The sequence below is a fragment of the Mustelus asterias genome, chromosome 1 (genome assembly GCF_964213995.1).
Source record: "Mustelus asterias chromosome 1, sMusAst1.hap1.1, whole genome shotgun sequence".
Taxonomy (NCBI): Eukaryota; Metazoa; Chordata; class Chondrichthyes; order Carcharhiniformes; family Triakidae; genus Mustelus; species Mustelus asterias.
The window spans coordinates 138,765,616-138,792,984 of NC_135801.1; the positions used below are offsets into that span (position 1 = coordinate 138,765,616).

At 44.3% G+C, this 27,369-nt stretch overlaps 1 protein-coding gene across 2 annotated transcripts in view; it reads right to left on the minus strand.

The window, feature by feature from the left end:
• Positions 1 to 27,369, minus strand: part of LOC144500941 (phospholipid-transporting ATPase ID-like) — a 222,035-nt gene that overhangs the window by 73,835 nt on the left and 120,831 nt on the right. For both annotated transcript variants that reach the window (XM_078224474.1, XM_078224515.1), the window contains 4 exons: positions 16,181 to 16,346; positions 9,192 to 9,380; positions 8,967 to 9,082; positions 5,327 to 5,491 (listed from right to left, as the gene is read on the minus strand). In XM_078224474.1, coding sequence (XP_078080600.1) covers positions 5,327 to 5,491; positions 8,967 to 9,082; positions 9,192 to 9,380; positions 16,181 to 16,346 — 636 coding nt within the window. The remainder of the gene's footprint in view (positions 1 to 5,326; positions 5,492 to 8,966; positions 9,083 to 9,191; positions 9,381 to 16,180; positions 16,347 to 27,369) is intronic.

Below are 27,369 nucleotides of genomic sequence, written 5' to 3' on the forward strand. Positions count from 1 at the left end.
GTTTGTAAATAAAGGGAATCTGGTGAAGGGACACCAGCCTCTGAGTTATTTTAGCCGTTATGTATTTCATTATTATTGGATGTGGTCCTGGGGGCAGAACAACTACTTGGGAACCTCAACACTGAGCTTGTCTTACTTCACTAGGTAGGTTTCCATTTCTTCAGTGGGTCTTCCTTAGAATCCACCATGTAGGATTGTATGCCTTATTTTAGACAATATTGGATCATTTTGTGTCCAGGCTTTAATCTGCCTTGTGGGCACTGGTAAAGTCTCCCAAAATTTAAGGGTTATCACAACCTCTTCTAATGCTGGTAAATGAGCCAAGCTTCTGGGCAATGGAAGTGACTCAGTGCGTTGGCATTGGTTATCCAGGTTCCAAGTGCGGAGTTCTAAAAGATATTCATAGGCTACCAATTCCAAGGCCCAGTGCTGTATCTAGGCGGAGGAGACATGGGGGATTGCCTTGTCCTCTTTGAAAAGGCACTATTAAGGGATTATGATTGTTAACTGTTATGAAACGTCTGCCATAGATGTATTGATAGAACTTTTTCACACCAAATACAACTGCCAAGCCTTCTTACTCAGTGAGAATACCTTTGCTCCGCATCTGAAAGGGACCTGGGTGCATATGCGGTGAGCTTTTCCATCCCGTCTTTCCATCAGTCTTACAGCATCGTCCCAACTCCATATGTGGAAGTGTTGCATGTCAGCACAATTTCTTTTTTGAGATCAAAATGGGCCAATAAGTTAGATGACAGTATCTACTATTTGACAATGGTGAAAGCCTCTGCCCGAGGAGTTTCCCAGGACCATCTCCGGTATTTTTGTATAAGCTGTGCAAGGGGACCGGCATGGAAGCCAAATTCAGGATAGATTTTCCACAATAATTTACTAACCCCAGGAAGGATTTTAACCCCTTGGTGTTCCTTCAGGTTGGTGTTTCCTTGCTGGCTGCTATCTTTTCCTCTACTGGATGTAATGCTTTTCCATCTACCCAGTAGCCTAAATAGGTTACCATGGTCACTTGGAAGATGCATTTCTTCCTCTACAAATGCATTCCCGCTCTTGAAAATCTCTGCAAGACCTCTTCTATGTTTGCCAGGTGTTCCTGTTCCAATGCCCAGTGACCAGGACTTCATCTAAGTACACTGCTACTTTAGGTAGCCCTTGAAGGATGTTGTCCATGACTCGTTAGAAAATGGCACATGCTGACAAGATCCCAAAGGGCAAGTGAGTATACTCATAAAGTCCCCTGTGCGTGTTGATCATCATATATTTCTGGGAGGATTCGTCAAATTCAGGCTGAAGCTAGATGTGGTTCATGTCCGAATTGGAGAATGTCAGGTTAACTATTAGCTTAGCGTACAGGACTTTGATTCGGGGCAAAGGGTACTTATCGAGTTTGGAAATCCGATTGGCTGTAAACTTGTAGGCCTCACAAAGAAGAAATAATTTATCCAGCTTAAGAACAGGGACTATGGGCGCAGCCCATTCTGCAAATTGCACGGGTGTTATTATATCTAAACTTTCAAGGCGCCCGAGTTTGGTTTTCACCTTCTTCAGCAGGGAGTATGGAACTGGTCTTGCTCTGAAATGCCTAAGTGTAGCATTGGGGGTTGATATAGATCTTGACCTTAGCCCCTTTTATTTTTCTTAGGCCTCCAGGATATCTACTAATAACTTTGTACAGTCCTCTCACGCCTAGCCTGAAGATCTCCAACCAGTTCAATCGGATCTGCTGGAGCCAATCTCTCCCCATAAAGCTTGGTCCTTGTCCTCATACAACAATGAGTAAGGCATGAGTTGATTGCTGCCTGTTAGTCAATGGGGCCGTTGTGATGCATTTTATTTGTAAAGTATAGCTGGCTAGTCTGGCCAAACTTAGGAGTTAGATGTCAGATTGGAGGCACTTGTGTGTCTGTTCTCCAATAATGGAGACCACAGCCTGTGTCCACCTCCATTTTCAAGGATGGCCATTCATCAGTAACTCTACCATTATACGGGCAACGTTTGTTGTAATGATGCAATTCAATTGTAATGTCCCTGTTTCTGGAAGAGGGGATACTTGCATGGTACCGTCAGATACTGGTTTTCGCTCTTTACCAGACAGAACACACGTTCCTAAAACTTTGCCTTGGCTGTGCCATTTGACAGTGCTTACAATAAGCCATTGTCTGGCATCCACACCTTTCCGAAGCATGTCCTCTAACACTTGGGGTCGTCACTGCCTTTCCTTGACTGGTAGTGATATTAGAAGTCCAATATTGTGAGGGGCCCTTTAAAACTTGATTCACATAAGCACTCTCCGATGAGGACTGATTACACAAACCGCCTCCCCTAGCTGGAAGACATTGCTGTCTGACGTCCCATGTAGTTCCTGAACCCGTTTTTCTGCAATGTCCAGTGATAAGGTTATTTCTATGGCTTTTTTAAAAATCCAAATTGGGCTCTGCCAACACTTTGTTTTGGGTAGTTAGGTCATTTACGCAACATACCAATCTATCTTGCAATATTTCATTTAGAGGCATTCCAAATTTGCAATGATCAACTAATTTTCATAACCTAGCCAAGAATTTGGGAGACAAACTCCCCAGAGGTTATTCTGGCCATGATCAAGCAATATCTCTACATTATAACAAAGAGCTTTGGATCATAGTGGTTTTTCACCAGACTGAAAAAGTTTCAAATCAGGGGCATTCGGACAACAATAATCTCTTCCTCAATGTCAACAAAACAAAAGAGATAGTCATTGACTTCAGGAAGCACTGTGGAGAACATGCCCTTATCTACATCAATGGGGATGAAGTAGAAGTGGTTGAGAGCTTCATGTTTTTAGGTGTCGAGATCACGAACAACCTGTCCTGGTCCCCCCATGCCAACACTATAGTTAAGAAAGCCCACCAATGCCTCTACTTTCTCAGAAGACAAAGGAAATTTGGCATGTCCGCTACGACTCTCACCAACTTTTACAGATGCACCATAGAAAGCATTCTTTCTGGTTGTATCACAGCTTGGTATGGCTCTTGCTCTGCCCAAGACAGCAAGAAACTACAAAAGGTTGTGAATGAAGCCCAGTCCATCACTCAAACCAGCTTCCCTTCCATTGATACTGTCTACACTTCCTGCTGCCTGGGAAAAGCAACCAGCATAATCAAGGACCCCACACACCCTAAACATATTCTCTTCCATCTTCTTCGGTCAGGAAAAAGATACAAAAGTCTCAGATCACGTACCAACCGACTCAAAAGCTTCTTCTTGCCTGCTGCCATTATTTTTTTTTATTCATTCGTGGGACATAGGTGTCGCTTGCTGGCCAACATTTATTGCCCATCCCTAGTTGCCTGGGGGCAGTTGAGAGTCAACCACATTGCTGTGGCTCTGGAGTCACAAGTAGGCCAGACCAGGTAAGGATGGCAGATTTCTTTCCCTAAAGGACATTAGTGAACCAGATGGGTTTTTCTGACAATCGACAATGGTTTCATAATCATCAGTAGATTCTTAATTTCAGATTTTTTTATCTGAATTCAAGTTCCACCAGCTGCCATGGCATAGACAGTTACCCAAGCCGGGAATTGAACCTGGGTCCCTGGCACTATGAGGCAGCAGTGCTAACCACTGTGACACTGTGCCACTCTGTCTAATATTACATTCTCCACACTTTACCTTCCTTCTCTATGTACGGTATGCTTTGTCTGTATAGTGCGCAAGAAACAATACCTTTTGCTGTATAGTAATATACGTGACAGTAATAAAACATATCAAATCAAATTAATTAACCGCATTTGACAATGCAACTAATAACTTTGTCCTGAATTATAGGGTAGAATTCTCCCATCTGAGGCTAAGACCCATTGCAGAGGTGGGAATATGGAATATTTCCCTCGTGGAGGTCAGCGGGAAGTCACGCCATATCATCCAGCCCCAACCTCATTAATTATGCACCCAGGAGTTTTACACCATATTCCATGGTGGGGCAGGCCTGATGGCACGTTATCCACCATCGTATCCAGGCACCATATTGATAAGGTGCCCAACATGACTGATCCATTATTGAATAAAGAAGATGGAGCTCCTGAAAATGAAAATGAATCTCTGGCAGCATCCTCAGAATGGAAGATTGACGCCCAGAAAAGAAGATGGATCTCCAGGAACATTCTGAGGTTGGAAGATAGGCCTTATCAATGACACTGAATATTCAAGATCCACCTGCAGATGCTTCCCCCACCCACTAATGTGACATTTCAGGGATTTGCTGGTAGTCTACATTCCGAACTGCAGAGGCAGCCCCAGGCATTGTTCGGATGAGTCCCTCCATCTGCACCTCACGTTGTTCCAGACATGTTTTGCACCATCATGTTTGCACCAGTATGCTGATGTTATAGAGAATTGGACATGGGGGAAATGTTCCAGTTAAGCCTTCATCTGCATCCCATGAGCAGGATGCAAGTAGTTTTCATGCCGGTCATCAATAGGTTTCCGACCTGCCATGGCGGTCACCAGCGAACGATCCTGCGGGAAATTCATACCATTGTAACTGGTGTGAATACCTCCCTCGCCATTGAACCCGTCAGCAGGGCATAGTCTTCTAGTATAAATAAGATCATCTTGGATGGGAATTTTGATTTTTCTTGCCTAATTAGCCTTTGAATTTTGATCTTATTTTGAACCTTCTTAGAAGACAAATGGCACCTTGGGAATAAGGAATTGCTGGATGTGATCCATAATGCATAAAATCAGTATGCAACAGGCAAGATGGACCAGCTGGCTTGACATTTTCCTATGGCAAAGCTGGAGCAATCCCATGATCTCAATTACAAACACAACGTAGTAAATAATATGGATGATTTTATCTCAACACAATGCTAAACCAATTCATGAATCTATTCTTTATTAACAGTGTTTTTGTTGTGCATGCACAGAAGAAAATTTCCCACCAGAAAGATAAATTGATAGACTGAACATTAAAATTGCTAATGTTTGTTCAATAACACACAAACAACTAATCAGATAACATTAGCTGAACTTTATCTGAGCTCTAAATAATGATTGTAATTGCTCTTTGTATTAAGCATAATTAAAATAAATATGAAACAAGTTATAACAGCATGGTTTCCATCTTATTATTTTTCCTTATTCCTCAAAGTAAATTTCATTAAAGTTATCAAAACTACCAACCCTAAAATGATGTAGTTTTCAATGATAAAGTTATAACTTTCCAGTTGTAAAATAATATTCCATAGATTTTTATGCAATAACTTTAAAGACAAATGCAGTTTTAATTCTCTGGTAAACACAGTGATACAGGTGATATTAATAAGTAACTTACCTTTAAGTCCATTTCAATTTCTTCATATAATTCAGACAGTTGTTCATCCCGATTTTCTAATGCAGTACTTGCTTCCTGGTACCGTTTTTGCCAGTTTTCAAAGTAAACTTCATTTAATTCTTTATATGCCAGGGCTAATGTGCGTAAACCATCACCTGCAAACTCCTGAAAGTAAAATTAGGCTATATCTCAGAATGACTGATTATTTCACACAGAAAAACGTTCAAAAATAATTCAAGATTACTTGTTTTAAATTATTTCATTTTGGGGCGATGGGCACTGCTGGGACTGAATCCAATGCCCAACAACAATTGCTGGGGGGTTATTAATAGAGTGAAGAGTTCCCAGCAGCCTGGTTTGTCAGAGGATGAAAGAGTAATAGCAGCAGGTGGCAAAGCCAGCACGCACATAGGAGAAGCCCATATTCTGGTTGTTGCCCAGCTGAAGGTTGAGAGAGTGGAAGGTTCCTGTTGCTGCATCTCTCTGGGTGGTCTTTAGATGTATTGATGGCACGTGGGTACAAATGATGACGCCCTGAACCTGGACAATCCAATGATGGTGGAGAACCTATATCCTCTATGCTGGTAAGGACACATTTGTTGTCAACTGTTTGTATTGTCCAGTCCTGGCGAATTATGCATCCATAAAATGAGATGCAGTGGTGTGCTATCATTTGCAAGATGCCAGAGGTCTGCAGCTGATCCATGGAAGGAGTCAGAAGTAAAGAAGTGTAAAGCTATAGTGATTTTGACGGCTACTGGAAAAGCATGGCCAATGGTGCAAAGTGTTGGGCATCATTTTCCCATCCCGCTGCACTTCTCGGGTAGCGCAGCGGGCCAGGAAATGAAAGCAGGGGGTCTGTAGTGGGAGTCACGACCGGTGTCCAGCCGATCATGACTTTCCCAGGCCCTTTTTTAACAACATAAATCAGTCTCGAGCCGGAAATCATCATGAGGCTGATTACAATATGGAAATTCTCATTTCCATATCTTCCATGTGGGTGGCATGGTGGCATAGTGGTTAGCACGACTGCCTCACAGCACCAGGGACCCGGGTTCAATTCTTTGATTGGGTCACTGTCTGTGCGGAGCCTACATGTTCTCCCTGTGTCTGCATGGATTTCCTCTGGGTCCTCCGGTTTCCTCCCACAAGTCTAAAAGACATGCTGGTTAGATACTTTGGCCATTCTAAATTCTACCTCAGTGTACCTGAACAAGCGTCGGAGTGTGGCGACGAGGGTATTTTCACAGTAACTTCATTGCAGTGTTAATAGAAGCCTACTTGGGGCAAAGGGGTGCCCCTTGGGCGGGCCACTTGATACTGCCAGCCTGGCACCCTGGCAGTGCCAACCTGGCACCATAGTACTGCCCACTGGGTGTGTGGCCTTAGGTGGTGGGGCCTACCTGGGGGTGGGGCTGATCAATGCTGGGGGGAGGGACCTACTTGACACTCTGCATTAGGGTTCGGTGGGGTTGGGAGGGAGGGCAATCGGGGTTGGCCATGAGGGGGTGTGGGAGGGACAGGCTAGCCATGGGAGGGTGGTGATCGAGGCTGCCCGGTATGGGGAGGGTAGGGATTCCGCTGGTGCTGGCCTCTCATGCGGGATTAGCTTTCCCACCCTCCCCTTTATCAGCATGAATCCTCCAGCGGACTCTGTGAAGCAGAATGCGGAAATCCATCCCACTAAGTACTCCCAAAAAACAACCGGGCGAGAAAATCTCCCATTTTCCTGCCTGTTGACCACTTAGATTTTTGGGGGGAAAATCGCCCTCATTATGTTTTATAACATAGAACAGTATCGCACAGTACAGGCCCATCAGCCCTCGATGTTGTGCCAAGCTTTGTCCGAAACCAAGATCAAGCTATCCCACTCCGTATCATTCTGGTGTGCTCCATGTGCCTATCCAATAACCGCTTGAAAGTTCCTAAAGTGTCCGACTCCACTATCACTGCAGGCAGTCCATTCCACACCCCAACCGCTCTCTGAGTAAAGAACCTACCTCGGACATCCCTCCTATATCTCCCACCATGAACCTTATAACTATGCCCCCTAGTACCAGCTACATCCACCCGAGGAAATAGTCTCTGAACGTCCACTCTATCTATCCCCCTCATCATCTTATAAACCTCTATTAAGTCACCTCTCATCCTCCTCCGCTCTAAAAAGAAAAGCCCTAGCTCCCTCAACCTTTCCTCAACCTTTTTGGCAACGAGGTCACAGACATATGTAATCAAATGCCTGGAGTGTTGCAATGCAGTGGCACTGGTTCTCAGTCATCTGCAGGTTGCTCTGACTTCACCAGTTTATCCTATGCTGAGGATATGGCTCCCATGTCTTTCCTGTCCTTCCTTGTTCTCCTCTTCCCCAGATACCAGAGGCTCTGATCTTCCTGTGGAGGATGTTGCTCCTTATTGCCATTGGGCCCAAAATATGAGAGTCATGCATCACTGTTAGCTGCTGCCTTTCTTATGACAGTGAGGCCATCCAATTGTCATTGGGAGCTTTACACCCTTTTCTTCTGCTCCCATGGTGCCAAGAGAATGACGACCCCCTAAATCGCTCGATCATTTAATTGCAACGTTCCATGCGCAACACCAAGAGCACCTATGTGTCTATGATGGGGCTCCCTCTGTTGCATAAATCCTTTTATGGAGCTGAGGCAGTTCTGTGGGTTCCCCACTTTGTAACCACCTTTCTTCACCTTGTCTGCCCCAGGCAGTGCATGCAATTCATCTCCACTGTGAAAATCACAATATTTTTTGTTAATAAGCTCACAATGAACTCAACAACCTTAATTGGCCTTGATTAAGGATCGGGTGTGATCACGCAGCACTTTCCCCAGCCAGTACTTTAAACTCTGGTTGCCTACATTCCAGCCTCTGAGAAGAAGCTCAGCTGTTTCTTAAGGATTTGAATTTCATAGCAGCATTATAATGGCTCTTTCTTGAATTTAAGCTTGTGTAGTGGCATGTCCAAAGGAGTTAGACTGTGTTGAAACTCTGGAGGACATGGACTATTATCATCTGTTTTGTCTATAAGAATCAATGCTGATATATTCTTTTAATTCATCTGACAGCTTTGTAAAAATATTTCCATTGAAATGAAATGATTCCATATTTTTAGCATGAATAATAGCATTTGTGTAATAAGTTACATCAAATAATTGTCCACACCATTTTGTCACACTTAACCAATTCCATCTCATTCACCCCTCCTGTGCGATCCCTTCTTCTCACAAAAAAACCGTCCCAAGCCACTCTATTCTTCCCCATGCTATTCCTCTCATGCCATCCCCATCTCATTCCTTTCATCCTTCCATGCCATCCACAACCTGCTTTTGCCATTCCCATCCCTTCCATCTCCCACAGATAAAATCCCTACAGAGTAACTTTGCTTTTGGATTCCCCGTACCTTCTGATCTCCATTAAATCCCAACCGTACCATCATTGCCACCTACCACCCACCGCCGCACATGTGTCAAGCTCACCATTCCTCCACGTGCCTCGCATGAGCCAGTCACCACTCATCAAATAAAACCACTAACAGGCATATCCCTTAAACTGGCCAATCAAACTAATCTATCCAGATAAAAACTGCATTGTTACTATTGATTTTAACAATATCTATATATTTACTTACATCAAGGTGTGAAGTAGTTATATCTCTTAAATGCTGAGATGAAGAATTAAGTCTCTCAAACACAATGGTGTCAGCACCCTTGCAGTACAAATACAGTTTCTTGTCAGGATGTCGTACTATGCAACAAAATAAACCAAAGATGTAAGCAAATGAATATTGCTTATTGGTCACAATCACTCTGAGGGTAAAAATCATTTATATTAATTTTAGGAACAGTAAGCTTACCTATTACAGACATTCTTTTCCTCACATTATCAAAGTCCAGAATGGAAAGCAATTCATAAGTTTTAGTTTCACCCATTTCAACTACAGTTATTGTCTCAGGAGTACGGGACCTGAATACAAAGCCAAAGTTCCTTGCTGCAGTGACAAGTGCACCTTCATCTGGAGACTGAGCCTGATACACTAGGAGACCTTTACAAAAAAAAAGAGTGCTGTAAAGCGAGATACCTCTGAGAAAATTAGAGTTATTTTCAATACCAATGAGTTAAAATTGATTATTCATGGCTCAAGTAATTGAGCAAAGACCATTGTCAATATAATTTACTTTTAACAAAGTTACAGCTGATTTTATACGTAATTAAACATGAGTGTTTCATTAAAATATTAATCTATGATTGCATCAACCCTGTGCACCTTCCTGCTGTTCTGTTATGCCAGATATCAAACAACAGCCAGGGGCTTGTCATCACAAGATAAGTTAAAACATCAGAATCCAATGCTGGTCGCAGGTCCGTGCAGGAGGGCAGGGCAGCTGGACCATGTCAGCAATCTACCTGGAAGTGGTTAATTAAGAGGCCACTGCCAGGCTCGCCATCCAATTAAGGTAAACTGCCTGCCTCCACAAGGTGCTGTCCAATCAGAAGGCTGTCTGCAGTTCCATAGTGTATCTAAAAACCAAGAACCCACCTTCTTGCCCCAGGAATCCCCCATTGTCCATGCAGTTGACAGCTTCAGCAGGCAGCGAGAAGCACTGGCGCCATCGATTGGCTTTTTCATCATGAATGTGGCATGTGGAGGTGGGGGAAGGCGGAAGGTGGTCCCTCCTGATGTCTTTTGCCACCATTTCTATGCCCCTCTCGACTGATAGCCCATTTCCCAATGGGCATGCAAAGTCGTGGCCAACAAATCTGATTTTCTTTTGCTCAAAAAGTTACATTTCTTTAAAATAAACTTGCATTTATATGATACTGTTAATCACAAGGCATATTAAGGTTATAATGATCAAGAGTGGGAGTGTTCACTACTGATTATACATTCACTGTCATGAGATGTGTTGACTGCCCTTCTCCCATCTCGCTGCGCTAATTTTGTAGCACAGCGGGCCGGGAGAATCGTGCATCGGCCGATTTGTGGGACCCCTGCAAGCGTTCGCACCGCGCTTGTGAATCCCAGGCCCAGATTTCCAGTGGTATCTGCGCGGCACCAGAAATCGGCTGGGAGACAGTGCTCGCATTTAAATAATATTTTACATACTATTTAACTGCTATTTGCGGGGCCAGGACTGAATTCTCTGGACCCACTGGCATCTCCCACCCCGTAAGAGTTTTAACAACACCAGGTTAAAGATCTCCACCCCACCAGAGTGTTTCACTCTCGTGAAGTTTACACCAGCTTTCCACTTTCAGGGGACTAACAGCCCGACCCCACTGGAGTGTGGGGCAATCGGGGCCCTCAGGGGGTTGGGGGGGGTGCCCCCTGGGTATGGGCACCCTGGCAGTGCCAGCCTGTGCTCCCTGGCACTGTCCAAGGGGCAATGTGCCCATGCTAAGGGGGCCTGGGCCTAAGGGGCGGGACCTGCTGGGGGTGGAGCCTACAGGGTGATCAGTGGAGATGGGGGTCCCGCTGCCACTCTGCATTGGGATCGGTGGGGGCTGGCGGGAGGCCAGCGATTGGGATGGGCTGGTCAGCTGGGCAGAGGGTCTGCCGGGGGTGGGGGTGTGGGAGGGATCGTCATTGCTGGGGCCAGGGAGGGGAATGGGGGGGAGGCGGGTGGCTCCCGAATTGTCGGAGGCCTCGATCGGGCCATGTGGAGGGGTTGGGGGGCAGCACTGTGGGGGTCCCAGGCTGGCCAGTGATTGAGCTGGCCAGGAAACCAGAGGCTAACAGTGAGCATGCGCAGAGGTCCACTAGTTTCAGTCTCTCCAGCGTGAATAGGCCCCGCCCCCTGAAATGTAATGAAATACACACTGGTGGCCTCTGCATTGCGCAGAATGTGGGAGATTCTAGTGCAAAATCCCACTGAAAAAACCAACGTGAATTACTCCAGTTTTCCAGTGAATTCGACACTTAGAATTTTTTTGGGAGAATCGCCCCCCCTTGTATACTGAAGCAGACCATGCACTAAGATCTGAAGAAGCCATTCTGGCTTGGGTGGGTAATTGCAAGTGACATTCACATCACACGAGTGCCAGGCAAAACTGATCTTCAGGAAGAGATAATCTAACCATCTTCACCTGACGGAATTGCCATTGCTGAGTTCCTCTACAATCAACAAGCTGGTATTGACTATTGACCAAAAACTTAGACCAGTGTTCTGTTATTATAATTTGCATTGAAAGCTTTCACATTATAAAATTTTATTGTAATAATACCATTGACTAAATACTATTTTCTTTTTGTCGCAACTTATACTTCATACTACAGAAAGAGATTCCTCATTTAATTTTTAGCACAGCAAAAATTTTCCCACTACAGTTATACGTTAAATTATTACTTAAGTGGACACTTCATCTTCCAGGAGCCAGGCTAAAATTCTCAGTTCCTATTGGCTTTCTTCCTTTTCACTTTCCCAGCTGAGTAACTTCCAACCCCAGATCTGGCTTTCACTGCAAGCGTTGCACTACAGACTCCTCTCCTCTAACACCAAGCTAAATGAATCTTGCAGCCTCCTTTAAATCCTCAGAAACCTGGTCCCTTCAATCTGAGCACAAGCTCCCTCTCATGTTCCGCATGGTAACAACAGTCAGCATTTTGTCTGCTTCAGGTGCAGAACTGGCTGCTGCAATGTCTGCTCTCTGCTCTCAGGTGACTGTTGTTTGTCTGTAATATTCATGGGTTTGTCGGCAAGGCTCTAACCTAATCTCAAGAAAGCCTTCCTTTGTCCTCTTCCCCATGGTACTGTGAAACACATTATTCACAGATCTCGATAAAAATGCTAATTAATCTCAACTCTTTTTCATTTTAGGAGTAAATGGATAATTGTTTACAACCTGATATCCATTATACTTTTCTGGGATGTTGGCAGACTCAGGGACAGGAATTTAATGCCTCGCCTGCTGCGGGAATCGAAGCGGGCGACGGGCGGAGCATGGGAAGATCCGTTGACCTCGGGCAGGATTTTACGGTTTCAGGATGCGCGAGGCCATAAAATCCCACCCGTGGTCTACTCATGGTATTCTCAGCCGCCGCTACCATTGTCTCTATGTATAAATATCTTGTGCCTTCTTCACAGTAAAAAAAATTCAAGCCTTCATTTGATCACTAATAATCAAACCACCCAGTTTTAATATTGGACAGACTACAGAACAGGTCACATCATCCAGGTTTACCAGACTGATGCCTGGGATGGCAGGACTGACGTATGAGGATAAATTGAGTCAGTTAAGATTGTATGTGCTGGAGTTCAGAAGAATGACGGACATTTCTAATGACCTATAAAATTCTAACAGGACTAGACAGGGTAGATGCAAGGAGGATGTTCCCATTGGTGGGGGTGTTCCACCAGGGTTCCCAGTCTGAGGATACAGGGTAAACCATTTAGGACAGAGATGAGGAGAAATTTCATCACTCAGAAAGTGGTCAGCCTGTGGAATCCGCTACCACAGAAATTAGTTGAGGCCAAAACGTTGCATGTTTTCAAGAAACAGTCAGATATAGCATTTAAGGCCAAGGGGATCAAAGGATATGGGCGGGGGGCGGGAGCATGGGAGTGGATCAGGCTATTCAGTTGGATGATCAACTGTGCCTAAACCATCTCCTGTGCCACTGCTCTCACCCGCCCCCCACCCTCCTGGAAACAGGATAGGTTGCCACTTGTCCTCACTTTTCACCCACCAGACCTGCATTCAAAGGATCATCCTCTGCCCATTCTGTCAACTTCAAGCATGATGTCACCACCAAATACCTCTTCCCCTCAATCCACTTGTCAGTATTCTGCAGGGACTGTTCCCTCTGGGACACTGTGGTCCACTCCTCCATCAAACCCAACACCTCACCCACTGCCCAACTTCCCATGCAATCGTAGAAGGTCCAAAACCTGTTCCTTTACCTCCTTCATGTTTACCCTCTCAGGTTTCAAAAACTCATTTCAGGTGAAGCAGCGCTTCATTTCATCTCCTTTAATCAGGTCTATTGCATTCGCTGCATCCAATGTTGTCTACTCTACCTCGGAGACACCAAACGCAGACTGGGTGACTGCTTTGCAGTGGCACAAGAAATAGTAGATCTATTGGTGATCATTTTCCAAACTTCTTTGGACTCTAGACTGGTTTTGTCATAAGTACTGCCTTTTAAATGTACATTTAATTATTCTAAGCTTAATAATAGGGGAAAGTCGTGCTTGACAAACATGTTGGATTTTTATGAAGATGTGACTAGGGTGGTTGATGGAGGAGAACCGGTGGATGCGGTGTTTTTGGATTTCCAAAAGGCGTTTGATAAGGTGCCCCATAAAAAGCTGCTGAAGAAGATTAGGGCACACGGAGTTGGGGGTAGTGTGTTAAAGTGGATTGGGGACTGGCTATCCGACAGGAAGCAAAGAGACGGAATAAATGGGTGTTTTTCCGGTTGGAGGAAGGTAACTAGTGGCGTGCCGCAGGGATCGGTACTCGGGCCGCAACTATTTACCATTTATATAGATGATCTGGAGGAGGGGACGGAGTGTAGGGTAACGAAGTTTGCAGACGACACAAAGATAAGTGGAAAAGTGAATCGTGTGGAGGACGGAGAAGATCTGCAGAGAGATTTGGACAGGCTGAGTGAGTGGGCGAGGATATGGCAAATGGAGTATAACGTTGAGAAATGCGAGGTTATACACTTTGGAGGAAATAATAACAAATGGGATTACTATCTCAATGGAAACAAATTAAAACATGCTACCGTGCAAAGGGACCTGGGGGTCCTTGTGCATGAGACGCAAAAGCCCAGTCTGCAGGTACAACAGGTGATCAAGAAGGCAAATGGGATGTTGGCCTATATTGCGAAGGGGATAGAATATAAAAGCAGGGATGTCTTGATGCACCTGTACAGGGCATTGGTGAGGCCGCAGCTGGAATACTGTGTGCAGTATTGGTCCCCTTATATGAGGAAGGATATATTGGCATTGGAGGGAGTGCAGAGAAGGTTCACCAGGTTGATACCGGAGATGAGGGGTTTGGATTATGAGGAGAGGCTGAGGAGATTGGGTTTGTACTCGTTGGAGTTTAGAAGGATGAGGGGGGATCTTATGGAGACTTATAAGATAATGCGGGGGCTGGATAGGGTGGAGGCGGAGAGATTCTTTCCACTTAGAAAGGAAGTTAAAACTAGAGGACACAGCCTCAAAATAAAGGGGGGTCGGTTTAAGACAGAGTTGAGGAGGAACTTCTTCTCCCAGAGGGTGGTGAATCTCTGGAATTCTCTGCCCACTGAGGTGGTGGAGGCTACCTCGCTGAATATGTTTAAAGCGCGGATGGATGGATTCCTGATCGGTAAGGGAATTAAGGGTTATGGGGATCAGGCGGGTAAGTGGTACTGATCCACGTCAGATCAGCCATGATCTTATTGAATGGCGGGGCAGGCTCGAGGGGCTAGATGGCCTACTCCTGCTCCTATTTCTTATGTTCTTAAATCTCTTAAATTCATTGCTTATCAACTCAATTGAATTGAGGAGTAAATTGTAAGGGCAAACACACCTGTCCTTCAGGACTGTTGGTACGACAGGACTTGTTTATGCTTGTTTATCACACTATAGAGATATAATGGGCACAACCTCTGATAGACAGGAGTAGGGGCTTGGAGCCTTCTGACGACTTTCAGTACTATTTTGTTACAGGAAATTAATTTATTGGTGACGTACATAGACAGAATTTTATGGTCCCGCCAAAGTCAGCGATCTTGTTAACAGCTTGCTGCATTTTATGGCTTCACCCTGCTATGAAGGGGTCCTACAATTATGCCCAATGAGTCTAAAATTTAAAGGGACAGTGCACAATTGAAGTGCAGAGGGATCATCCTTTCAAGTGGCATCACAGATCTGAGTCCAGTAAGAAGTCTCACAACACCAGGTTAAAGTCCAACAGGTTTATTTGATATCATGAGCTTTCGGAGCGCCGCTCCTTCATCAGGTGAGCTCCTTCATCAGGACTCACCTGATGAAGGAGCAACACTCCGAACGCTCGTGATACCAAATAAACCTGTTGGACTTTAAATTGGTGTTGTGAGACTTCTTACTGTGCCCATCCAGTCCAACGCCGGCATCTCCACATCAGATCTGAAGCCCTAAGGGGAGGGCATTTAGGAGGCTGGTTGCAAGGAAGGTGAAAGGTAATTTAGCATGGGAATCATCCTCCTTGTCTTTCTTTATTCTCAAGCGCTGGAAGGGATGTGCTCGTTGGACTGTGGCATCTCAACCTCAATGGAAACCAGCGATGCCACCAATTGATCTTGTATGATGATAGAGGAATTTTCTTCCTGGACTTTGGAACATCCTTTTCTGCTGAAGCAACAGAAAATCAGAAGCTGGAGACTTAAGCTGGAGAGCACTCTTAAAAGCCTGCAAGCTAATTTCCAACTCTAATACAGGACTGGCTGCCCTTTAAATATGGCATAAGCTCCTGAATGACCATCAGATGATGTGGGTTTCCTGTCCTCAAAACTGTCCCCACCACATGATCCAGCGACAAGCATGTGTTAACCGTATTTATGCCATGGAATTGCGTTCAGTTCACCACCACAGGTCTGTGTCAGATCCTGACAACTTCCAAAACCTGTTGGCTAATGGTAAGACTAAATGCAGCCCTATACAACTGCTTTTCTGTATTTAATCGTTTATAGCTTAAACATACCTCAGCATGGTTTTTTTCTCACTTGTGTATGAAAAGTGAAACTAGTGTAATTCCAGTATTGACAACAGAATGGCAAATATTTAATCTTACAAAAAAGTAAAAATTCAACTTCATTATTCATTCTCATTAGCGAACCTCCTCTTACTCAAGATTGACAACCTTTCTTACCTTTCTGCTTTTCCTCAGGCATCACTGTATGGCAAAGTGAAAGGAGACGAAAAAACTCATGGACTTTAGGGTCACCAATTTTAACAGCTTCCAAGAGACTGTGGTCATAGAACACAAATTTTGGGTCGGCCATAGAGTTAAGTGAAAAGTCCACTTTTTCTGTTCTCTGTAGAAGTGAAAAATAAAAATATTTTAACATTTCCAAAATACTTGTTTGTTTAATAATTGTGGATTAAGTGAAAAAAACTACGGGCAGAATTCTCCTACTTTGTGACTAAGTGCGGTGCAGGCAGCTCCAGCAGCGCCTGTTCCACCAACCAGAATAGAGGGATCCCGTGCCAAATTTTGTGCTTGGAAGCTTATAAATTATGCATAAGCAAGTTCCCTTCCGACTCTCCTGACTCACTGGCACCCTCGGCTGACAGATTTGAAGCGCCATATTTAAACAGCATACTCATATCACTCTCTCCAGCTCACCTGTCTTTGTCACACTGTGCAGGATGTCAGCAACACAGAGGGAAAAGGTAAGCAGCATCAAGAAATCTGTTCCTTAATTCAATAGCCCATTCCCGAGCCCATTGTCTGTGACGTATTCGTGTCCCCTTGGACCTCAACGCACTGCACCTGGAGCTTTTGTTAGGCCACGTCTCCTTCTCCCCAGACTCAAGTCACATCTATCCTCAGTCAAACTTTGGACCTTTTTTACAGTGGCAGCATGAGTCCTTGTGGCACCAGAGGCAAGGAGACCCCTGTACACACCAACCCCAAATGCAGTACTTATCCAACTCAATGAGACAGAAGGGTTCATGGGTCCAGCAGCAAGGTGCCATCCATGAAGACCAGCTTGGCATGGAGATATAGGAAGGAACCGTTCTGCCCTGGCAGAGTGGTGAATAGCGCATCAGGAACAGTGCAGCATTATGGCAGACAGCTGTTGCACTCACCCCTGCGTCTCTGCAAAGTATTTGATTTATTACATGTATTGGTATACAGTGAAAAGTATTGTTTCTTGCGCTCTATACAAAGTATGCCTTTCATAGATAAGGAAAGAAGAGAGTGCAGACGAGGGACCGCCTTCTGCATGCCACTCATTAGCAATTGGATTAGCGCCGATGTAACGTCCCACTGGCATGACACAAGATTGAAAGGCCTGACAGGATGCTAGCGGGCAGCTGTTTTAATGAGCATTCAAGAGACACAATTGAAAGCAAATGCTGTTTGCCAGCAGGAAAAGCGACTTGCCATTAACCCATCACTGGGAGAATTACAATGCAATATTATGCTGGTGGGTTTCCAACTTTTTGGCTTCTGCCAGATTCTCCACCACCAAACTTGCCACGATCTCGTTGGGAGAATTCCGCCCATCTAACATGTAAACCCTAAGGTTGCAAACAGGACAATGAGCTTTCTCATTTCCGCGAGGTAACCAATACTATATGGAGATAAAGTATACGAACAAAATAGTTGCAGTTTGGTTCCCCTTTAATGGAACAATACGCACTGATGATTTTAACTGCAATATGTACAAGGCCTTATATGCAATTAAATAAAATTGCAAGAACTTGATTTGTTTCATGAAAAATATTTATCCAAATAAATGAAACAATAGCAAATTTACCATAATAACAAACAAATGTATTAATATATCAACACAGTCCAATGAAAGATTATATATATATTACTTAAGTATTTTGATGTAATTTAAAACCAAGCTCACAGCGCAGAAAACTCCTTAGATTGGGTGGAATACTAGTTTTACACCCTGTCAACTGACTTCAATGGAAAATAAAATCAAGTAAGATATATTACCAGCATTCAATCAGATCTAATCAGTTTCCCGATGGGTAGGTCAAAGAGGTGTAAGGGCAAAGAGTGGTGAGTAGGAGGCATGGGTTGCCATGCATTGCCATGCAGGCTATACGGAGCCATAGGAATTAATAGCGGAGAGTGAGGGGCTAATATGTAACAAAATAACTGGGTCAAAGTCCCATAGTAGGAAGGTACTAAACAGCATATCTCAGCACTCGGCAAAACCTGCAGCTGCCTCCAACCTGTGTCTAGGGGACAGCAGGCCTGACTCAATCCCATACCTCCCTTTCCAGAGCAAAAATCGAGGCTGATGGGGCATTTTTTCCTGAGGGGGTCGTAATGAGCCAGGTAATTTTCCAACCTGTGTCATCCACCTGCGATGTGCAAACCTGGCCCATTATGCCTGCTTGAAAACAACAGAAGTTGGTGCAAGTCACCGGGCCAGGTTTCTAAGGTGTATGGTGCTGATATTAGAACAATAAGGGATGCTTTCGGCTAGCTATCTGTCATTTCAATGTTGTTGATCTTTTTCCCTTCTGGGGTTTGGGTTATTATATCTCACCTCATTGGAAACTGCTGGGTCCCAACTGAACAAAAGGAGCAGGAACGTACAGCATTCCCAACTCTGCCCCGTCCCTAAACATTTGGTCTGACCCATTATCATTTCTCTTGTATGGGAATCAGAGTTTCTAAGAGACTGGCCAGCACAAGTCAGTCTCTATTGATTTCTCTCTGGGTTCTGCCAATTTCACACAGTTCAAGTTGAATACCAGCAGAATTACCAAATAATCTTAGCAAAACTAATATTGTACCTATTGGAATAGATTATATTTTTAAATTTTCATTCAATCACACAACAATTACGGACAAGGCCACTTATACCATTTGGATACATCCATCATAAATAGTCCTAATATCACCCCATTATAGCACATAATTGTTTCTTAAATTATTACAGGGATTTTCCCTCCACCTCTTTATCTGGAACTCACCTGCAAGTGTTGATCACTCTTTACGCAAAGAAAGATTTTCTGCTATTAATCCTAACCTTTATAATTTACTGATTTGAACCTATATTTGTTTGCGTTAACTCATATCGTAAAATTTTAAGTAATGGGCTGTGTAGGTGAAGTTCTGGGTGGGAATCCAGAAGACTAGGTCTCTCTGAATGCTATGGGATTTTAACTCACAGCAGGGAGTGTACAAAATTTCCTTTGCTAGAATCCCTGCTTGGAATCAGCCTGATTGAAAAGCTACACTTCCAGTTGGGCTGGGTACGCGCTTAGACAGGTTACAGCAGTAGGTAGGAAACCTGCAATTTGATTTGATTTGACTTATTGTCACAGGTACTGAGATACAGTGAAAAGTATTGTTTCTTGTGCGCTATACAGGCAAAACACACAGTTCATGAAGTCATAGAGTCTTTGAGGTTTACAACATGGAAATATGCCCTTCGGCTCAACTTGTCCATGTTGCCCCATTTTTTAAAATCATTAAGCTAGTCCCAATTGCCCACGTTTGGCCCATATCACTCGATACCCATCTTATCCATGTAACTATCTAAATGCTTTTTAAAAGATAAAATTGTACCCGCCTCTACTACTACCTCTGGCAGCCTGCTCCAGATATTCACCACCTTCTTTGTGAAAAAATTACCCCTCCGGACACTTTTGTATCTCTTCCCTCTCACCTTAAACCTATGCCCTCTAGTTTTAGACTCCCCTACCTTTGGGAAAAGATATTGACTATCTTTAGCTGATCTATGCCCCTCATTATTTTATAGACTTCTATAAGATCAGCCTGTTACGCTCCAAAGAAAAAAGTCCCAGTCTATCCAGCCTCTCCTTATAACTCAAACCATCAAATACCGGTAGCTTCCTAGTAAATCTTTTCTGCACTCTTTCTAGTTTACTAATATCCTTTTTATAATAGGGTGACCAGAACGGTACACAGTATTCCAAGTGTGGCCTTACCAATGTCTTGCACAGCTTCAACAAGACGTCCCAACTCCTGTATTCAATGTTCTGACCAATGAAACCAAGTATGCAGAATGCCTTCTTCACCACTCTGTCCACCTGTGACTCCACTTTCATGGAGCTATGAACCTGTATCCCTCGATCTCTTTGTTCTATAACTCTCCCCAACATCCTACCATTAACTGAGTAAGTCCTACCCTGGTTCGATCTACCAAAATGCATCAGCTCGCACTTAACTAAATTAAACTCCATCTGCCATTCGTCAGCCCACTGACCCAATTGATCAAGATCCCGTTGCAATCCTAGATAACCTTCCTCACTGTCCACTATGCCACCAATCATTGAGAATAGAATCATAGAATCCCTACAGTGCAGAAAGAGGCCATTTGGTCCATAAAGCCTGTACCGACAACAATCCCACCCAGGCTTTATCCCCTTAACCTCACATATTTACCCTGCTAGCCCCCCCTAACACTAAGGGGGAATTTACCATGGCCAGTCAACCTAACCTGCACATCTTTGGACTGTGGGAGGTAACCGGAGCATCTGGAGGAAACCCACACAGACACAGGGATAACGTGCAAACTCCACAGTCACCCGAGGCCGGAATTGAACCCGGGTCCCTGGCACTGTAAGGCTGCAGTGCTAACCACTGTGTCACCGTGCCGACCCTAAGTACATAGGGAAAAAAGGATTATGATAGGATGCAGAATGTAGTATTACAGTTACAGATAGTGTGAAGAGAAAGAGTAGCTTAACATATGATAGGACCATCCAAAAGTCTGATGGCAGCAGGGAAGAAGCTGTTCTTGAGTCTGTTGATATGTGTTTTCACACTTGTGTTTTGTTTCCCCAACAGAAGAAGGTGGAAGAGAGTATGTACAGGGTGCCTAGGGTCTTTGATTATGCAGGCTGCTCTCCTGAGGCAGTGGGAGGTGTGGACGGAGTCAATGGATAGGAGGCTGATTTGCTGAGCTATGTTCACAACCCTTTGTAGTTTCTTACGGTCTTGATCAGAGCAGGAGCCATGCCAAGCTGTGATACAATCGGATAGGATGCTTTCTGTGGCGCATCTGTAAAAAGTGATGAGAGTCATCGTGGACAAGCTGAATTTCCTTAGCCTTCTGAGAGAGTTGAGATGTTCATGAACTTAGAATCACAGAATCCCTACAGTGCAGAAGGAGGCCATTCAGCCCATCGAGTCTGCACCGACCACAATCCCACCCAGGCCCTGTATAGTTGCAGCAAGACCTAGCTCCTGAGCCACCCTAATGCTTACTTAACTATAGTGTCAGCTTGGAGGATCCAGGACAGAATGTTTATGATCTGAACACCTAGAAACCTGAAACTCTTGACCATCTCCACTTCATCACCGTTGACGTAGACAGGGACTTGTCCTCCACTACATTTCCTGAAGTCGATGAAGTGTTGTTCCCTATCCTTACTGATTGCAGTCTATGGGTTAGGAAGTCAAGGATCCACTCTCAGAGGGAGAAGCAGAGCCCTAGGGCATGGAGTTTGGAGATAAGTTTTGTTGGAATTATGGTGTTGAAAGCTGAGCTGTAGTCAATAAACAGCAGTCTGACATAAGTGTCCTTGTTATCCAGGTGTTCCACGGTTGAGTGTAGGGCCAGGGAGATGGCATCCGCTGTGGGCCTGTTGAGATGACAGGCAAACTGTAGTGGGGTCAGGCAATCTGGAAGACTGGAGTTGATGAATGCCATGATAAAACCTTTCGAAGCACTATCTTCTACTGAGAATTTGGTGGTGGTGACGAACCCTGGGAACAAAGTTCAATTCCTGATTTTGTGAGGGACAGGGGGCACAGAGAAGATGCTAACATGATTCCAGGAAGTCTTGGTATGGGAGGATCCAAGGGAAGAAAGAAAGATTGCCATTTCGGGGGTGGGGGGAGGGGATCAGGCAAGCACACATGAACCTCCATTAACCACCGACAGGTGGTTAATTGCCTCCTTCTGCACTGTAGGGATTCTGTGATTCTAAGTTCATGAACATCTCAACTCTCTCAGAAGGCTAAGGAAATTCAGCTTGTCCACGATGACTCTCATCACTTTTTACAGATGCGCCACAGAAAGCATCCTATCCGATTGTATCACAGCTTGGCATGGCTCCTGCTCTGATCAAGACCGTAAGAAACTACAAAGGGTTGTGAACATAGCTCAGCAAATCAGCCTCCTATCCATTGACTCCGTCCACACCTCCCACTGCCTCAGGAGAGCAGCCTGCATAATCAAAGACCCTAGGCACCCTGTACATAGGTTAATTGGCCAGGTTAAAAAAATTGCCCCTTGGAGTCCTGGGATGCGTAGGTTAGAGGGATTAGTGGGTAAAATATGTGGAGGTAGGGCCTGGGTGGGATTGTGGTCGGTGCAGACTCGATGGGCCGAATGGTCTCCTTCTGCATTGTAGGGTTTCTATGATTTCTATAATAGCACAGTGGTTAGCACTGCTGCCCACAGCACCAGGGACCTGGGTTCGATTCCCGGCTTGGGTCACTGTCTGTGTGGAGTTTGCACATTCTCCCTGTGTCTGTGTGGGTTTCCTCCGGGTGCTCCGGTTTGCGGGTTAGGTGGATTGACCATGCTAAATTGCCCCTTAGTGTCAGGGGGACTAGCTAGGGTAAGTGCATGGGTTATGGGGATAGGGCCTGGGTGGGCTTGTGGTCGGTGCAGACACGATGGGCTGAATGGCCTCCTTCTGCACTGTAGGATTCTATAATTTAGAAGCAATTCTCTCGCCAAATTGTCCTCACCTTCCTTGGCCTGCCAAGATGTGGGTGGCCAGGGTTAAACCTAATAAGTAGGTTAAATATGAGATTGCCAACCTCATTAAAATAAATTGTTAATCCAACTCCTGGGAGTGGATTGTCTGTCCTTCCCCGTATCCTGCTTCTGTTAAGCCAAGAAGTGAAAGGTTGTGAGGCAGGTTGAGATCAGGTTTGAGATTTTGTAAAATTTTAACATCTCAATTGACTCCAACACACCCATTTCGGAGTTACATGTAGGCCAGACCAGGTAAGGATGACAGATTTCCCGAAAGAAAGGTTGGTGAACCAAATGGATTTTTACAATAATCAACAATTTTAGACAGTTAAATCCAGATTTTTTTATATTGCATTCAAATTTCATCATTTGCTATGTTGGGATTCGAAGCTGGGTCCCCAGAGCATTACCCTGGGTCTCTAGATTAGTAGTCTAGTGACAATAGCACTATGTTACCACCTCCCCTGTAGTACTTCAACCATTGTGAAAGAATTCAACTAATGAATACTCTACATTTCCCTTATAATATAATACTTTTTTTATTCATACGTGGGACATGTGTATCATTGGCTGGCCAGCATTTGTTGCCCATCCCTAGTTGCCTCTGACCTGAGTGGCTTGCTAGGCTATTTCAGAGGGCAGTTGAGAGTCAACCACATTGCTGTGGCAATGGAGTCACATGTAGGCCAGACCGGATAAGGACGGCAGATTTTCTTTCCCTAAAGGGCATTAGTGAACCAGATGGGTTTTTCTGACAATCGACAATGGTTTCATAGTCATCAGTAGATTCTTAATTCAGATATTTTTTATTGAATTTGAATTCTACCACCTGCCGCAGCAGGATTCGAACGCGGGTCCTCAGAACATTAGCTGAATTTCTGGATTAACAGTCTAGCAATAATACCACTAGGCCATCGTGGATGTGCCTTCAGTTGCCTAAGCCCCAAGCTCTGCAATTTTCTCCCTACATCTCTCTCCTCTCTTGCGTCCTTCTTAAAACCCTCCTTTTTGATCACGTGCTTGGTTATCCGACCTAATATCTCCTTATGTAGCTAGGTATCATACTTTGTTTTAAAGTGCTTCTGTGAAGCACCTTGGGGCATTTCATTGTATTAAATGTGCTAAATAAATATAAAATACATGCTGTTGTTATCTGCAGCCCTTCTCAAGTCCAGTTTGGTTGAACAACAAACGTAGCGTTAATCAAATCTCATGAATGATAAAAATATATATTTTTTAAGTGTATGCAGGTGCAGCAGGCAGTAAAGAAGGCAAATGGTATATTGGCCTTTAGAGCAAGAGGATTTGAATACAGGAGCTAGGATGTCTTGCTGCAACTATACAGGTGAGGCCACACTGGAATATTGTGTGGAGTTTTGGTCTCCTTATCCGAGGAAGGATGTTCTTGCCACAGGAGTGCAGCAAAGGTTTACCGCACTAATTCCTGGGATGGCAGGACTGACATTGAGGAGAGATTAAGTCGGTTAAATTTGCTGGAGTTCAGGAGAATGAGGGGGGATCTCATAGAAAATTTTAAAATTCTAATAGGACTAGATAGGGAGGATGTAGGATGAATGTTCCCAAAGGTGGGGAAGTCCAGACCAGGCATCACAGTCTAAGGATAAGGGGGTAAACCTTTTAGGACTGAGATGAGAAATTTCTTCACCCATAGAGTGGTGGGCCTGTGGAATTCGCTACCACAGAAAAGAGTTGTGACCAAATCACTGCATGCTTTCAAGAAGGGAATGGATATAACTCTTGAGATAAAAGAGTGGGATCAGGCTATTGAGCTGATCAGCCATGATCAGCCATGAATGGCAGAGCAGGCTCGAAGGACAGAATGGCCTACTCCTGTTCCTATTTTCCATGTTTCTAATTAAGTGTGTTCGCTTTTCTCCAGATCTCTTTTTGCCCATCTGAACAGCCTTTTAACTTTTTTCTTCATTTTCTTGTATTCGTCCTACTAAAACGCCTTTCCCTTCAAGATTTGTGCAGGCCGTTTCGCATCTCACTTAATTTGTTAACCTGAAGAATTCTGTTCACCACATTTTTTTTAGCATAACTTCACTGTGCATATTATTAGCCCAAATGATTTGAATATAATTTAACAGATGTTAAAAGTTTTCTGCTTCCAATTGTTCCAATTTTTCCCAAGTATACGGACAAAAGTCTTCAGCTCTTCTGACACACTCCTGACCTAACTCTTAACAGGAAATAAAATAAAAGCAAAATAATGCAGATGTTGGAAATCTGAAATAAAAACAGACATTTTCCGTTTTATTATCTTGACAGATGCTTAGTGGACAGGCCTGAAAATAAGCTGTGCCTAGAAATGTTGGAAATACCTAAATGAAATTGTGAAGGGCTTTTTGGAATCATGATGTAAACGTGAAAAGGAGTCAGCAAAAAAATCCTGCTTTTTAACTTTCTACCTATGATGTTGCTATTACAGAGACTTGGTTAAGGGAAGGACAGGATTGGCAGCTTAACGTTCCAGGATACAGATGGTTCAGGCGGGCAGAGGGGTTTGTAAAATGGGTGGGGGAGTTGCACTACTGGTTAAGGAGAAGAGCTGTTCTGCGGGAGGACACCTCGGAGGGTTCATACAGCGAGGCAATATGGGTAGAGCTCAGGAATAGGAAGGGTGTAGTCACAATGTTGGGGATTTACTATAGGCTGCCCAACAGCCAGCGGGAGATAGAGGAACAGATATGTAGGCAGATTTTGGCAAAGTGTAAAAGTAGCAGGGTTGTTGTGGTGGGAGATTTTAACTTTCCCTATATTGACTGGGACTCATTTAGTGCTAGGGGTGTGGATGGAGCAGAGTTCGTAAGGAGCATCGAGGAGGGCCTCTTGAAACAGTATGAAGATAGTCCAACTAGGGAAGGGGACGTACTGGAGCTGGTATTGGGGAATGAGCCCAGCCCGGTGGTCAACGTTTCAGTAGGGGAGCAGTTCGGGAACAGTGATCACAACTCAGTAAACTTTAAGGTACTGGGGAAAAAGATAAGTGTAGTCCTCAAGTGAAGGTGCTAAATTGGAGGAAGGCTAATTACAACAATATTAGGCAAGAACTGAAGAATGTAGACTGGAGGCAAATGTTTGAGGGCAAATCCACGTCTGGTATGTGGGAGGCTTTCAAGTGTAAGTTGACAGGGATTCAGGACTGGCACATTCCTGTAAGGGTGAAGGATAAGTAAGGCAAGTTTTGGGAACCTTGGATAACAAGAGATATTGTGAGCCTAGTTAAAGAGGAAAAAGCAGCATTTGTCAAAGCTAAGAGGCTGAGGACATACGAAGCAAGTGTGGAATACAAGGTAAGTAGAAAGAAACTTAAGCAAGGAGTAAGGAGAGCTAAAAGGGGTCACGAAAAATCCAGCAGGATTAAGGAAAATTCCAAGGCCTTTTATACATATGTAAAGGGCAAGAGGGTAACCAGGGAGAGGGTTGGCCCACTCAAGGACAGTGGAGGGAATCTATGCGTGGAGCCAGAGGAAATGGGCGAGGTATTAAATGAGTACTTTGCGCCAGTATTCACCAAAGAGAAGGACTTGGTGGATGATGAGTCTGGGAAAGGGTGTGTAGATAGTTTGAGTCATATTGAGATCAAAAAGGAGGAGGTAATGGGGGTCTTGAGAAACATTAAGGTAGACAAGTTCCCAAGGCCTGATGGGATTATACCCCAGAATACTGAAAGAAGCAAGGGAGGAAATTGCTGGGGCCTTGAGAGAAATCTTTGTATCCTCACTGGCTACAGGGGAGGTCCCAGAGGATTGGAGAATAGCCAATGTTGTTCCTTTGTTTAAGAAGGGTAGCAAGAATAATCCAGGTAATTACTGGCCGGTGAGCCTGACATGAGTGATAAGAAAATTATTGGAGAGGATTTTTCGAGACAGGATTTGCTCCCACTTGAAAATAACTGGACGTATTAGCAACGTAATTTTATGAAGGGGAGGTCGTGCCTCACTAACTTGAATGAGTTTTTGAGGGAGTAACGAAGATGATTGATGAGGGTAGGGCAGTGGATGTTGTCTACATGGACTTCAGTAAGGCCTTTGACAAGGTCCCTCATGGAGACTGGTGCAAAAGGTGAAGTCGCATGGGATCAGAGGTGAGCTGGCAAGTGGATACAGAACTGGATCGGTCTTAGAAGACAGAGGGTAGCAGTGGAAGGATGCGTTTCTGAATGGAGGGCAGTGACAAGTGGCGTTCCTCAGGGATCAGTGTTGGGACCTTTGCTGTTTGTAACATATATAAATGATTTGGAGGAAAATGTAACTGGTTTGATTTGTAAGTTTGCAGACAACACAAAGATTGGTGGATTTGCGGATAGCGATGAGGACCATCAGAGGATACAGAAGAATATAGATCAGTTGGAGGCTTGGGCGGAGAGATGGCAGGCGGAGTTTAATCCAGACAAATGTGAGGTAATGCACTTTGGAAGGTCTAATACAGAGAGGAAATATACAGTAAATGGCAGAGGCCTTAAGAGTATTGATATGCAGAGGGATCTGGGTGTACAGTACACAAGTGACTGAAAGTGTCAACGCAGGTGGAGAAGGTAGTCAAGAAGGCATACGCCATGCTTGCCTTCATCGGCCAAGGAACTGAGATTAAAAAT